This window comes from Megalops cyprinoides, chromosome 9 (assembly GCF_013368585.1).
Source record: "Megalops cyprinoides isolate fMegCyp1 chromosome 9, fMegCyp1.pri, whole genome shotgun sequence".
NCBI lineage: Eukaryota > Metazoa > Chordata > Actinopteri > Elopiformes > Megalopidae > Megalops > Megalops cyprinoides.
In genome coordinates, this window is record NC_050591.1 from 28,191,096 (window position 1) to 28,205,394 (window position 14,299).

The 14,299-nt window shown below is 44.1% G+C and overlaps 1 protein-coding gene across 1 annotated transcript in view; it reads left to right on the forward strand.

The window, feature by feature from the left end:
• Positions 1-14,299, forward strand: part of cog6 (component of oligomeric golgi complex 6) — a 33,098-nt gene that overhangs the window by 12,521 nt on the left and 6,278 nt on the right. The window contains exons 5-18 of the mRNA XM_036537821.1: positions 65-176; positions 556-638; positions 1,216-1,286; positions 1,474-1,567; positions 3,504-3,632; positions 4,408-4,499; positions 5,238-5,302; positions 5,632-5,723; positions 6,081-6,198; positions 7,453-7,584; positions 7,874-8,041; positions 9,516-9,623; positions 13,485-13,538; positions 13,674-13,753. Coding sequence (XP_036393714.1) covers positions 65-176; positions 556-638; positions 1,216-1,286; positions 1,474-1,567; positions 3,504-3,632; positions 4,408-4,499; positions 5,238-5,302; positions 5,632-5,723; positions 6,081-6,198; positions 7,453-7,584; positions 7,874-8,041; positions 9,516-9,623; positions 13,485-13,538; positions 13,674-13,753 — 1,398 coding nt within the window. The remainder of the gene's footprint in view (positions 1-64; positions 177-555; positions 639-1,215; positions 1,287-1,473; positions 1,568-3,503; positions 3,633-4,407; positions 4,500-5,237; positions 5,303-5,631; positions 5,724-6,080; positions 6,199-7,452; positions 7,585-7,873; positions 8,042-9,515; positions 9,624-13,484; positions 13,539-13,673; positions 13,754-14,299) is intronic.

Genomic DNA, 14,299 nt, shown 5'->3' on the forward strand with positions numbered 1-14,299 from the left:
TGTGATTGAACCGTTTGATAAATAAAGCTGAAAATAAAATCATCTCTCTGCCTCTCTCTCTCAGTCACCGGCTGGAGGTTCGAGCACAGGTGGCCCAGGCGTTCCTCTCCAAGTTCCAGCTCTCCAGCGAGGAGATGGCTACTCTGCGAGGATCTCGCGACGCCCCTATTACTGAGGTAAAGGCACACCCACACACTGCAAAGGAACCCCAGTGCTCCTAAGATGGCCCTCGGAATGAGTAGCAGGAGCAACCAGAGAGGAAGTGTCTCATCAGGAGGGTGGTGACTGCAGTACATCGCACTCCTCTTCGGACAAGGTTGTGCAAACCAAACCCCATTGGTGGTCTGGCAAACGTATGGTTTGCACATGTGGAAGAAGAATGCATGAGCTTAGTCGTTAAATCATCGTCTAATCGTTAAATCATCGGGATTGCTCATGCTATTCCCCGAACTCACAAAATTGCTAATCCACACGTTATAAAGAGGAGTGACTCAGTGCATCATCGTGCAGCATGTATCCGGAAAAACAGGTCACCTGCGGTGCTCTCTCCCACAGGACTTCTTCAAGGCGCTGGGTCGAGTGAAGCACATCCATGAAGATGTGAAGATTCTGCTGAGGACCAACCAGCAGACAGCAGGGTGTGTCCTTAAAGCGCCCTTTAAGCCGACTTTGGTCCAAATTTAAACTATGGGCTTCCACTTTAGCTTTCAGGAAGGAATTTAAAAATGTTACTTTTTCAAATTCTTATGCAAGTGAAGGAGTTGGTGGAATTAAAGAAAACATTAAATAATGGAAAATGGGAATGGAAAATAGTAGTCTGTTAGGCAAATTTAAAGACAATGGGCAATCCATTAAGATACTGGGACTTTGTCTGTTTGTGTCGTGATAAACTTGATTGAATGTTAATGCAGCATTATAATTGTCAGCATAGTTATTATGCTGTGCACATATCTGAATATATTGTGCAGTATTGTGACAGTGATTGGCCATAATATAGAGAAGTGGTTAGTTCTGTGGACTCTGGTCCTGAGATGGGTGAATGGAAGGAGTCCTTGACTAAGTTACTTCCTCTCCATTGCTTCTAAAAATATAACTTAAAAAATGGATTACACATTGTGTAAAAATTGTGAGAATGGGACAGTTGATCTCCATAGATAATTGTGTTTTTGTTAAGCAAGCATATAAAGTGTTTGTTGTTACTTGCCTTATCTGCAGGCTAGAGATCATGGAGCAGATGGCAGTTCTGCAGGAGGCGTCCTACGAGCAGCTGTACCGCTGGGCTCAGAGTGAGTACTGTGAGTTAGGACACTGACTCACTACCAGGGTACTGGGACACTGTGCAGCTGGGCAGACTGTAACACAATGTTATAGCTAAGTATACTACTGCTAAATAAAGAGTTAGATTATTAGAATGAAGTCTGTCATTTGTGGGTCTGAGTGTTACCTTTTAGCTCTGTCTCCCTCTCTCCACAGACGAGTGTCGAGGGCTGACCCAAGAGACATGTGACATCTCCCCTGTGCTTAGCCAGGCCATGGAGGCTCTACAAGATCGCCCCGTGCTTTACAAGTCAGTACAACACGAAGCCGATCAAACCAGCAGATAGCTCTAATTTAACCACTGTTTCCCCCCCACTCTCCACTTATTTAAGTGTTTATGGGCACTGCGGAAATGTATCACTTTCAGATGGCACTCATACAGGTGCATAGCCAGGTACTTTGTATTTGTGGATCAGTAATTGCAATTCCACATACTCGCCACAAGGGGTCACTCACTGCATTTATTTCCTGGCTCATGCTGCTGGTACTTTGCCTGTTGCCTCCCTCCCATGTCCTAAGATTTCTTCCAGTTTTTAGGCGCGTGAAGCAAATGATGTGACTTTGTATTCAAAGGTAGTAATTAACACTTTGGTTGGAATGTTAAAGCGGAAACCTCACTGACAGTTTCTCATCCACTATTGTGACTAGACGAATGACAATAGCATAAGACACTTCACCTCCCTCAGCCTCAGAGGGCACAGGTGGTTTCCGAGAGTGCGTCATTGCTGTGCTGTTGTGTGGACTCTTGGTGTGGTCCGCTCTGATCTTGGTTCAAAGATGTCCGCAATGTAGGTGTAAACTGCTATAATATCTCAGCCTCCATCATTCTCAGAATTGGGGAACTTCCTGTGTAGATGCAGTAAATAAATCTCTCTGTCCGTGTCAGAGCCTCTGGTCTTTGCATCTTTTAAGGCCAGGGAATGTAAGTCCTCAGCTGTATGGGAGATAACTTCATTTCTTATCAGTGGCTGGTGTGCAGAAATTCTGGGAAAATATCCCTGCATATTATTTTGAGTGTGGGAAAGTTGGAGATATTTGGGTTTCTCCTCAACCTGCTGGTTTTCCCCTAGTATCTTCCCCATGTTGTGGCCAGTCCTCATCACACTATCAGGACAGGGCAGTTTGTGTCAGTTTCCTAGCAACAATAGATAGCTTAACTGGTTTTAGCTATCAGCTAGCTATAGCCATCAAGCAGCGATCGTCAATATACTGAAACGTTACTGTCTGTGGGAACTGCACGCGGGGCCAGCGATGTTTGATGACCTGTGTTTGCCTGGACATCATCTGGCCCTGAGAGCCCAGTCTGGCCTGTCAGTGCGGAGTAAAGGCAAGCGCCAGACATAAACACAGTGGCGTTGTTATGCACTTATTATGCTGGGCACTATTATGCTTAGGCCTCCCATTTCATTATATATTTTTTATGAAATGGCTTGTGGTAAATTCTCAGCTTGTTTGGAGGGAAACGTTAGGCATGGGTGCTGTCTTAGCTGCTTTGCTCTGTGTTTGATGTCAGACACTATACCTATGGGAAATCATTTTGTCTCACAGTCGATTTATGAAATGGTTGAAGGCATCTGTTAAGGACTACATGTAAATGACTATAAAATTTAGACTGAAGTATTGCTACGAAAAAAATAAGAAGCCAGCTTGTTGTTGGACAGTACAAGAAATTAAATACCTGTTTCCCACACCTAATTAATTGCATTGTTGTCCCCCAGCTTAAATAAGTCAGTCATATAGCAGAAGTGATTTTCAACATTAACTGTACTCTTAATGGCACAATAATCACTAAATGCAATTCGGACTGCTTCGTCCCGCTTTGCTGGCCCATCCCTATCTGTGTCTCCCCACTCCTGCCGGTCTGTGAAACCACATTTCCCAACAAGCACCTGACTCAGATGGCCACTGCAGGGCTCAAGGCCGGGAAACAGGAGATAGGAACTGTGGCATTCCTGTAATCGCGCCCAGACCCTCTCCCCTCCATAACTTGATTCCACAGTTGCTACTGTTTAGTCTGCAACGGGTCAGTCATAGCCTTTAAACCAAAACAGCCCTGTTTTTGTCTGTAACTGAATTGTAGCACATTGTAAAACCTCCAGAATCTCGCTCTTGAGGTCCACTGGTTTGTGGTCTGCACTCGAGTTCATTTCTTCCCTCCCTCCCTCCCCCTTGTCCGGTCTTGGCAGATACACTCTGGACGAGTTTGGGACGGCTCGGAGGTGCGCCGTGGTGCGAGGATTCATCGACGCCCTAACCCGCGGGGGCCCTGGGGGCACTCCACGCCCAATAGAGATGCACTCTCATGACCCACTGAGGTAATTCTGTTGAAAGATAAAGCACCCGTTCTTATGCAACAGTAGGTGGATCAGCGTGTGTTATTAGGCTGACGATGTCCCATAAATAGTAGCCGTCTCCCTGAGTAAATCCAATTTGCACCATTAGGGAAACCCTAGTGCTAGTCAGTGGCTTGATAGTGGTTGAATTATTGCCCACATAAAATATTGTCCCATTAATACCTTACCTCTTCTGATTGTTGTGGTGGTTTTTAGAAAGAATTAACCCTGAGACTGTCCGTTGAGAGCTGCAAATGGGATTACAGTAGGGAATACATACAAAAGAGCTCGATGCAACAGTGTTTTTATAGAATCAGAGTGAGCTCTCAGGGAAGGCTTGCTGCTGCGTGCTGGAAGAGCAAGCGTCTGTCTCTTCTTGCTCCCTGAATCAGCCCATTCCCCCCCACACACCACATCGTTGCTTACAGGAATCATTGGGGCCTAATGAGGACTCTTCCAGGAACCTTGCCCATGGTTAGAACATGCTGTCACCTCTGAACCCTTGCAGGTATCGACTGTTCTGAGAAGCGAGGTGTTCTTTCTCTCTCCCCCGTCCTACCTAGTCTGACGCTGCTGGTTCAGTGCTGTGAAGAGGCTAGCATTTAGCTGCAAAGCAGTTCTCCTCCTGCCTCATCACCTGAAGGAAGGGCTGTGAGCTGCAGGGGTTCAGACCAGTAATCCCTGGCATGGCTGCTGGTGGCGGGTAGGGTTCAAGCTCCTTGAAATCCTGAGCGTGGCTGTTGTGTCCTTCCCCCAGGTACGTTGGCGACATGCTGGCCTGGCTCCACCAAGCCACCGCCTCAGAGAAGGAGCACTTGGAAGCTCTGCTGAAGCAAGTCAACATGCAAGGTGAGGAGCCGATCATAATAATCAACACACGCTCCTCATAATAGGCATGATAATGATCATAATAATGAAATATGCCAATTTAAGTGTTTCTCAGCACTTTCAAGGAGCTCAGTGTGCTTACAGCATATACAGTGCTGTAGCGGAGCACCCCCATTTGTGAAATGGTAATTGCAGAAGTAATAAAACATTTGCAAAGGGCAGTAAGTCTCTGTTCAGTAATGATGACCTTAAGCAAGCACATAACACTTGCACTAGATAAATGAGTTCACATGCCTTGTTAATGGCAGACATTTGTGTTTAATGAGCTCTGACCAGTAAGTCACTGTCACATGATTGCTACTGGCTAAGCAACAAGCCTTGTAACTTAACTTGCCTCCTGTCCAAATGTTTCAGATGGTGTACTTAAAGGGCATCCTTCCAGAACCAAGATCTCTGTCAGTCAAAAGAATGCACATTTTATGATTATTAATGGACCTGAGAGCTTCTCTCAAGACAGTTTATCTTCTAATTCATACTGTAGTACACAGAGGGTGGAAGTCTGGATGCTCCCAGATTTCTGCAATTGAGCAATCTATGAAAAGGGTCTTCTTGAAGTATACAAGTTCTGCTGCTTGGATTTAAAGCAACAGCTCCTTACTCCCCATTTCAGAGCTCTAAACTGAAACCTTTTGGTCTCACTGATAGTCATGAATTTACATCCACGTGTGTATTTGTGGAATGTTTGATGGTTCTCTTTAGGAGTGGAGGAGAATATGCAAGAAGTTGTGGGGCACATCACTGAAGGGGTTTGCAGACCTCTCAAGGTGAGCAGAATTTACACATTTTAATATACTGGGTGCTCTACTTTAGGTGGGACAATAGCAAAGTAGAGATATGTAGATAAATAAACCTTTGCTGATTGAGATCTGAAGTAAACACAGATGTAGAAAATAGTGGAGGAATCCAATGAAGAATTGCACTGACAACACTACATCTGATGTCTTTGTACGATATCTGCAATCAGTGTGTTCTTCAACAAGAATCTTACTGTAAAAAATGCCACTTGCAGGCATGAATACTGCATTCATATTCACGTTGTATTTGTTGACCTTTTGCTGTGTCTGTTCTTTATGGAATGGGATATGTCACACAGGTACGCATCGAGCAGGTGATCGTGGCTGAGCCGGGGGCTGTCCTGCTCTACAAGCTCTCCAACCTCCTGAAGTTTTACCACCACACCATAAGGTATGTCACTACGGTTCACTCTTACACAACCTGGTACATCATTACGGTTCAGTGTTACACCATCAGGTACGTCTCCACAATTCTCTGCTACGCTATCACACCACTAGGCATGCTACCATATTCTGCAGTCCACTACCCAAACACCAGTTACATGACTGTAGTCCCATCAGCAGCAAAGCTTTCACAACAGAGTGATCTCAGCAGCACTACAGAGGCTAACAAGATGTTATGACAGTCCAACATTCAGTATGATGACCACTTTAATTCTGGCTGTTAAAACCATATTGGCGCTGAAGTGCAGTCCCACATTTGAAGGAGTACTTGCTATAAGTGTTTTTTTTTGTGCTCTCTATGCAGTGCAATCATAGGCACCAGTGTGGCATCCCTGCTCCTTACCATTGAGGAGATGCATGTCCTCAGCAAGAAGATGTTCTTCAATAGCCTCAGTCTCCACGCTAGCAAGCTCATGGACAAGGTGAGCAACAGGAAGAGAAAACACTGAAAATACACACATTTTTTTACAATACAAATACAGTCACTTTTTGAACATGAAGTTGATGCATGATGCCTCATTATTCTGAACCTGAGTGTCATAGGATTGAATACAGTGATAGCACACCTCCAGTGAAGCGGCAGGTCTCTTGATATGGTTTGCTTGAGGAAAAACTCATCAGTCTAAATCTGCGTTAAAAATGTCTAATGTAGGTGAGAGAGTCTGGCTGAGAATGTCTACTTAGGAAATTGGTAATGCTATATAATGTTTCTAATAGATTTTTTAAAAGAAATTATTAGTTTACAGCTTCAGACCAGTGTACACACAGTATAATCGCAGGCAGTAATTAGAGGACCAATTTCATTATTCATTCATTTCATTAGGCATGAATACACAAAACTGAATATCTTACCTTTAAACCATTTCTGATGGGGAATATTAAAGCAACTTCAAACATAATTCGCCGTAGGCCTGCATGCACTTTAACTCACGTGGCCCAAAATGCATGTACCTCTGGTGCAGAGGTTTCAAAGTCAACGTGACAGTTATTTCTGAAGGCCCTGTGCCTTGTAAACAGTCCAGGAGCCGGCGGGCGTGTGGGCCGTGCGGAGGTGAGAGGGGGAAAAACAGCCTCCATTCTCCCAGGGCACGTAAATTGGAGCCAAAATATCCCAGAGCATGAGCAGATTTCTTTGAAGGAGCACGGCTTTCGCCAGGCGATCAATAGGAGCAACAGGCCGCTACCCGCTGGCCTCCCCGCGCCGCTGCTGAAAGAATTATCCCCTTAGTGTGGCACTAATCAAATCACAAGGGCTTAAGGCATCACATATCACTTACAGGCTCAAATAATGCCGGAGACACAAGCTCCTTATAATCAGCCCTATTACACAGCCAATTATGGAATGTGACGCACAAGGATGAGAGAGCCTAAGTATTTTTTATTAAGGGACCACTTGGAAAGATTTCTTGAAAAGAAAATGGGGGAAAAAAACAAGACTGCAGCAGAAGACCTCTCGGTTGTTTTTCTTGACAGCTTTGCATTCAGCGGGTAAATGATGCCTGGTCTTAGAGGTGTACACTGGTATTACAATATTAGATATGTAGTGTAGTGTAGTATATAGTTAGAATGTGAGGTAATGTGTACTGTGATTATGGTGAATAAGCCCCAGTCCTTTGGGAAAGAGGCTGAAGTGATAATGGCTGCCCTTCACTCCTCCATCCTTCTCCTCCTCCCAGGTGGAGCTGCCCCCCCCTGACCTGGGCCCCACTGGCTCCCTCACGCAGACGCTGTCCCTGCTGAGGGAGGTGCTGGCCTCGCACGACTCCTCTGTGGTCCCCCTGGACGCTCGCCAGGCAGACTTTGCCCAGGTAATGCCTGCCAGTCACTTTGTGGCCCAGCTCCTGCAAAGGGCTTCTTCGGTCGAGACATCTGAGCTGCCAGGCCATTCACAGCTGCAGACAAGTGTGAGGTCATTTCTTCCCTCTCACCCACAGCTGAAAATTTATCCATGTGCACTGGGAGCACTAGATATAAGCTTGCCGAAGAGGCTGGTCAAGTTCAAAACTTGTTTCACTTGTCTTCCCTGGCTTTGTTTTGCATCTCTTTAGTTCTCTGCTTTCATTGTTAACCCGAGTTTCTTGCGCTTCCTCTGTCCAGGTTTTGTCCTGCATCCTGGACCCCCTCCTACAGCTATGCACCGTGTCGGCCAGTAACCTGGGCACGGCCGACATGGCCACATACATGGTCAACTCGCTCTACATGATGAAGACCACGCTGGCGCTCTTCGAGTTCACCGACAAGCGGCTGGAAATGCTGGAATTCCAGGTGCTGCCGGGTTTACCTGAAAGTCTCCCTTTCCCAAACCATTCGCTTTGTGTATTCCTCTCCATTCTTGGAACTTGCCTTCCCTTGAAGTTCTGGAGACTTGACCCCTGTCTGACCAGCACTGAGTGAATGAACCTGTCTCAGAGGAATGGATATCTCATTGTTACAATGACTAAAATTCCCTGAGGGGCTATTAAAGCTCCTCAAAGTCAGCCTGACCTGTGCTGAGACCTGTGCTGAGATGTACGTTATTTTATGCTGCCCACACTGGGGCAATATTACAGAGTTCCCTTTAATCACCGCGCTGATCTGGGAACAGAGAGATGAATGCTGGGCTGACAGCCCTCAGTCTTCATAAACAGACAGGAAGAGGTGTCAAAGGGCTCTGAAAAGTGCACCTAGTTTTCAGCATGGCCTCCCAACGGCTGTTATTTACTGGTGTTACATCCTATTTATTAGAGAGAAAACTATATTACTTCACCAGGCAATCGTTAAAAATGGAATCGTATATCCCTCACTTCCTCTGTAACCATATATATCCACATGCAAGACCTTTATCCAGGACACTGCCAATTGAATTGTTTACCCCTTGCTTTTCTCTGTGCAGTGTTATAGCTTTTGGCCGTGATTCAATTTCAGGTAAATCAGCTAAGCTACAAGAAGAGAGAACGTGCTGTGATGGTACAGTGTAATGCAAATTGAATTGAATCTGTGCCTTGCAAGGCAGAGCCCCTACGTGTTAAATTTGCTGTGAAGGGGACTATACCTTACTCCTTTACATTGTGGTATATTTTTTAAGACTGCATAAAAATACACCGTAATATTCAGTTTCTCTTTCATGGAAAATAATTGGCAGCACCAACACAAGTGGTCTAGGGCAGAAAGTCAGTGTATCACGGCACCAGGGGTGTACGCTGTGTTGCACTCTAACACACTATGTAGGGGTCTGTTCTATTCTGCACAAACATGGCACCATTCCATACCACACTAGCCCCTCTCAGTGTGCAGGAATGAGCCTGTGCTGACCTGTTTAATTGATCAGTTTTTCTTTGACAAATTCTGTGTTTACGTGAAAGTTTGTTCTTTCTTGAACTGTTGTTAATGATGGGTTAGATCTGCTAGTTTTTCAAAGTGTCGTTACCTGAAGTGAGTAGTTATTCACGTTTCCGCAGCTGAACTGAGGAGATTTTTTGTTTTATTAAACTCTGGTGAACTGTTGATTCTTGGTAAATTGGCTATTTGAATGAAGAAGAAATTGTATTCCCTTTTTTTAAAGATCATTCTAGTCATGTGTAAGGCCCTTTTTGAAGACCAGGATTGGATTTACAATTAAAGTAATCGGTGAAATCAAAAAATAACCCAACCAAACTTGGTCTACTATATTGACCAAGTCCTTGCTTTGCTGTATTGTCTGCTGCTGTGCTTTATTGACCTGCATTTTACTCTAATGTTATTTCCTCTACCTGTGCGACAGATTGAGGCTCACCTGGACACTCTGATCAACGAACAGGCCTCCTTCGTCCTGACCCGGGCCGGACTGAGCTACATCTACAGCTGTGTGCAGCAGCACACAGCCCAGCAGGTAAGGCAGACTGCTGCAGGTGGGGCGGACTGAGGCAGGTGGGACAGACTGAGGCAGGTGGGGCAGACTGAGGTAACAGCACACAGCTCAGCAGGTAGGGTAGACTGAGGCTAAGATGAGAGAAGAGAGGGGAACTGCATAAAAAAGGAAATTGGTGCCGTTTAATTAGCGTAAGCACAGCCAGCAGGACACAGCTTCAAGATAATGAAACTTTTCAGTTTTACCAGCTCACATAAATGAAATACCTGCTCAGAGGATAAGACACAAATCTTTCAGCCCATGCACATTCAACGAAACAGGCTATTGTAATATTGCATAACACATAGGACAAAATACAACACAGTACATCGTAAGTACAACGTCAACATATGACATAAGTCTGGAGATCATGCATTCAGTTGGACGGAGCAACACAGATTTGTTGTTGTGAATCACATGCCGGCTCAATGGGTTACCAGTTATAAGGTTATTGGCAGGAACTGTATTTTACAGGCAGGCAGAGGTTGCATTGTGTTACCTTTATTACTTTCTTTTATGCAACTGTCAGTGAAGGTACCTCTACTTCAAGGATCTAAAGACAGAACAGGATTTCTGTAGATTTTCTTTTGAAATCGGAGCCCAGGCATAGAAGAATTAGTTCAGCTTAACATGCATTTTTGAGCAAACTGTCTATGATCAGTCATATCGCATTTGGGGTGGGAGAGTCAGTTGGATGTCTTCTTGCAGCTGTAGAGCACAGGCATCTTGTGGCTCTCCGCACACCCTCATGCTAACGCTACTGGCTCATTTTCTTTTTTTCATGAAAATAATTGTACACATGGCATCTGTTTAGTAACACTGTTCCCATGACGACCTCCTGACAGAGATAGACACAAACACACAGTAACAAATCGCCACAGTTCTTGGTCCTAAACCCCAGCAACAGCGACGAGGAGAAGGTAATGAGAAATAAAAATACGAGATTCAGAAATACAGTGTTATGGAAAGTATACACCAAAATAGATCCCAGACCCTGCAGGCCCAGAATAGTAAATGATTAAATGGATTTTATTCTGTGACATAGTGTCAGAGCCAGCTGACAAATTTTCCACCCAATTAAGCAAAAAAATCACATATGGTGTGTATTTTTTCTTGGTTCAGGAGCACAAGTTTTTATCCACCGGGACAGACATGCAGGGATGTTAATAGTAGGGCTTGGTATCGTTAAGATGTTATTGGTACCAGTACCAATAACAATATTTATTAACTATTCCAATGCCTTATTAAAGCCAGTGTCAGTACCTACTGTTCCAAGTCTTAAACAAAAACATTGTACCATACCAATATCTTTGGTAGTCTTAAATCTCAACAAAATGCTGACAGCAAGCATTTTACATTTCATTTCATCTATGTAGCAGAAGCTGATATCTTATGGTTAGTTCATACAAAAGAGACAAACATACCAATTATTGGATTATTTTTATAACTGAATGTAGGCTCCGTATGATGCTGCTTCTTCTCCAGACGGTTTTAGTCCTCTTCGGTCTTGTGAGGAAGCACAAAGTTCTCTTAGAGGCTTCATTATGTAATAATACAATACATTTCAATAACAGAACTTTAAAAGTAGTTATACTGCAAATGTTGATGTGGCTTTCTGTGATGACTGTTGCTATGTTGTTATTTGGAATAAGCTTTCATGTCTGTCATTTTAACTATTGTCCAACATTGCAGGCTGCACTGTATTCATATAGTGTAAACTTTGTGGAATGTTAATTTAAATCATTCTGTTACTAGTGTTTTAAGGCAACATAATTGTGCCACAGATTTTCAGCTTTGACACTCCTCTGATGTTCTCAAGGGTTAAATGTGATACCAGTTGCGATTAATTTATTATAAAGGGTTAATGTAAAGTTTTAAGTGTCGCATTTCAATATTAAATGGCTAAAGAACATTTCTATGTCTGGCTAGTTAATATGTATCATTGAGCTTCTGACTTGGGTCATACCTCGGTAACTAAATGGCTAAAATAGCCATTTTTGAGTTCACCTATTTTTTATTTTAGTCTGGGAGATTTGACTACAGTTTGTACATTTGAACTGAGAGATGACCAATTCAGGAACTAAAAAACTCTCCCAAATCCTATCACTGAATATTGTTGTCCACTGTCAACCAACCCCGAATGCTGAAAAAAGTACATCAATCTGAAGGCCTGAAGAGGGAGAGAGGCAAATGATTTCAGGTGGAACGACCAACCTGCCTTCTGTGACTTGGGACAAAACACCAGGGCCCGGGTTAGGCTTTTTAACTGTATCCAGAGAGTCGAATTTTTTGGAATACCTTTGTAGAATCCTTCTTTTCTATGCCAGCCCTCCCTGTCTTCACATTACACCCCTTGGCAGGCAGGGTCCTGTCGTCTTTCTCAGAAAGACTCACTTTTAACTGTAGCCTGCAGACTAGAGCACTAACGTTACCCTCATGCGGTCCAGGTTACAGCGCTGTATAGAGCCTGCCCTCACTCTCATCATGTCTGTGGTGAAGACTATGTCTTGAGTGAATATGGCGTATGTGTATGAGTAACTGTTGTGTGTGCACCTGTGTGTGTGTGTGTGTGTGTGTGTGTGTGTGTGTGTGTGTGTGTGTGTGTGCGCGCGTGTGTGTTTGCGTGTGTGTGTGCATGCGCGCAAGTGACAGTATCTACATTTTGTGTGTTCAGCAGTGTGAAACTCTTGCACTTCGTGTGTGTGTGTGTGTGTGTGTGTGTGCACGCACGTGTGTGCGCAAGTGACAGTATCTTCATTTTGTGTGTTGAGCAGTGTGAAACTCTTGCACCTGTGTGTGCGTGCGTGCGTGCATGCCCACATCTGCGTATAGCAGTATGCACTTCTTATAAGTGTGTGTGTGTGTGTGTGTGTGTGTGTGTGTGTGTGCGCAGTGGTGCGTCTCTCTTCGTTATTGTGATTCACATCCCCCTCTTGAGTTGTGCTCCTCCCTCTTTCTGAATGTGATCCACAGTTGTGGTGGAACGGTTAAGCCCCAGAGGAGTCTGTTCAGCCCAGACCGGGTTCACACAAGGACACAGCCTCCCACATAGCTCGATTACTATCAGCACACTCCACTCTCTCCTCTGCCCTGCTCTAGATGTCTCCCTCTAGCCATGTGTCTATCTGTGGATCTGTGTATCTCGCCATCTCAGCCTCTTCTCTCCCCTTCTCTTCATTACATTGCATTCCTAGGTCGTGGGGGGTGAAGAGAAGTGTGGTTTGTGCCAGAATTACCTGACGGGGGGGGTCATGTGTGCCCATCCCGAAATTAAAAGCAGATTTTTCTCTTTGAAAGGGGGTCAGTGGAAGGGCTGGAAAACAGCTGTAAACATACTTAATAGTGTAACTTGGAGTTCAGTCGCACAGCGTGACTCAAGTTGGTGCTTGCGTAGAAGTGTACACATCTGTGCTGCTCTGGAATTTGACAGTAGGTCTTATTAATAAGGTGTAAAGTTTCTGTGCTAATCCTGGGATTAAACCAGCCAAGAATGTCTGAGCAGGGTTTTTTTATATAGATGTCATTGGAGCATACATTTTACTTCACTTTTCAAGCGCATATTAACATCAAGGATAAGCGTACTGATGGCATACTACAACATGAACATGAATAAAATGAAATAACATAAATATGAGGTGTTCATCCAGACAGCAACATAAGCAGAAAATAGTTTTTTGCTTAAGGAGCAGATACATGACTTCAAGCTATTTTCCAGGCATTGTTTTTGCGAATGTTTTTTGAACAATGCAACAGTCTGTCTGATTGTGCTCCATTGGGACAGCAGGAGGAGAGGCCCACTGCAGAATCTTAAAGGGAAACTCATTCTGTCTCTGCATTTTTCAGGGACCTCTCTCTAACGTGCCCAGTATGGACAGCTCATCACTGAAAGCTGCCATGGTGAGTAAGATTGCAGCCTCTGTCTTCGCTGTGCTATTCTTTTTCATACCGTTAATTCCCGTGCCTCTGTTGTTTGACGCTTTTGTGGTTATTTAATACAGATTCATGGCCTTCTCCATCTCGTTTCATTGACAGGTTCAGTTTGATCGGTACCTGTCCTCTCCAGACACCCTCCTGATGCCACAGCTCAACTTCCTGCTCAGTGCAGCCATCAAGTAAGCACACTTTCAAATCCAAACCTTTACTGACATTAACAAATGTATGTCTCACTGCAGCAGTATGTCAACATGAGAGACTGTCGTTACACCTAAAAACAAACGTACGATTTGAAGTGATGAACCCTCTAACTCACTTCAACAAAAACATTTATACAATACGCACTTAACTACCAACCAATGCATACATTATGTTTGTCAGACAGTGTTGTTTGTATTATACTGTTGAAAGTGCACTGGACACACACATAAACTACCACTGGTGCAAAATCCAATATGCACAGAGAAGCATTGCAGACACGAGCCAGTCGAGACGGGCTCTCAGTAATGAAGACAAGGCAACCTCTCGATAAACCAACCATTGACCTTTACTGCTACAACATTATCTTAAGCGCATGATATGTGCACGCTGTTTGCATGTTAATTACCTAACTACTGAGCTGCTTTACTAAAGACTAAAACAAGCGAAATTAAAACAATTCAGGAACCTTGGAACCTGATGTCTTTGGAGTTTAGCAACTGCAATAAATATTGTCTCAGTGTTAA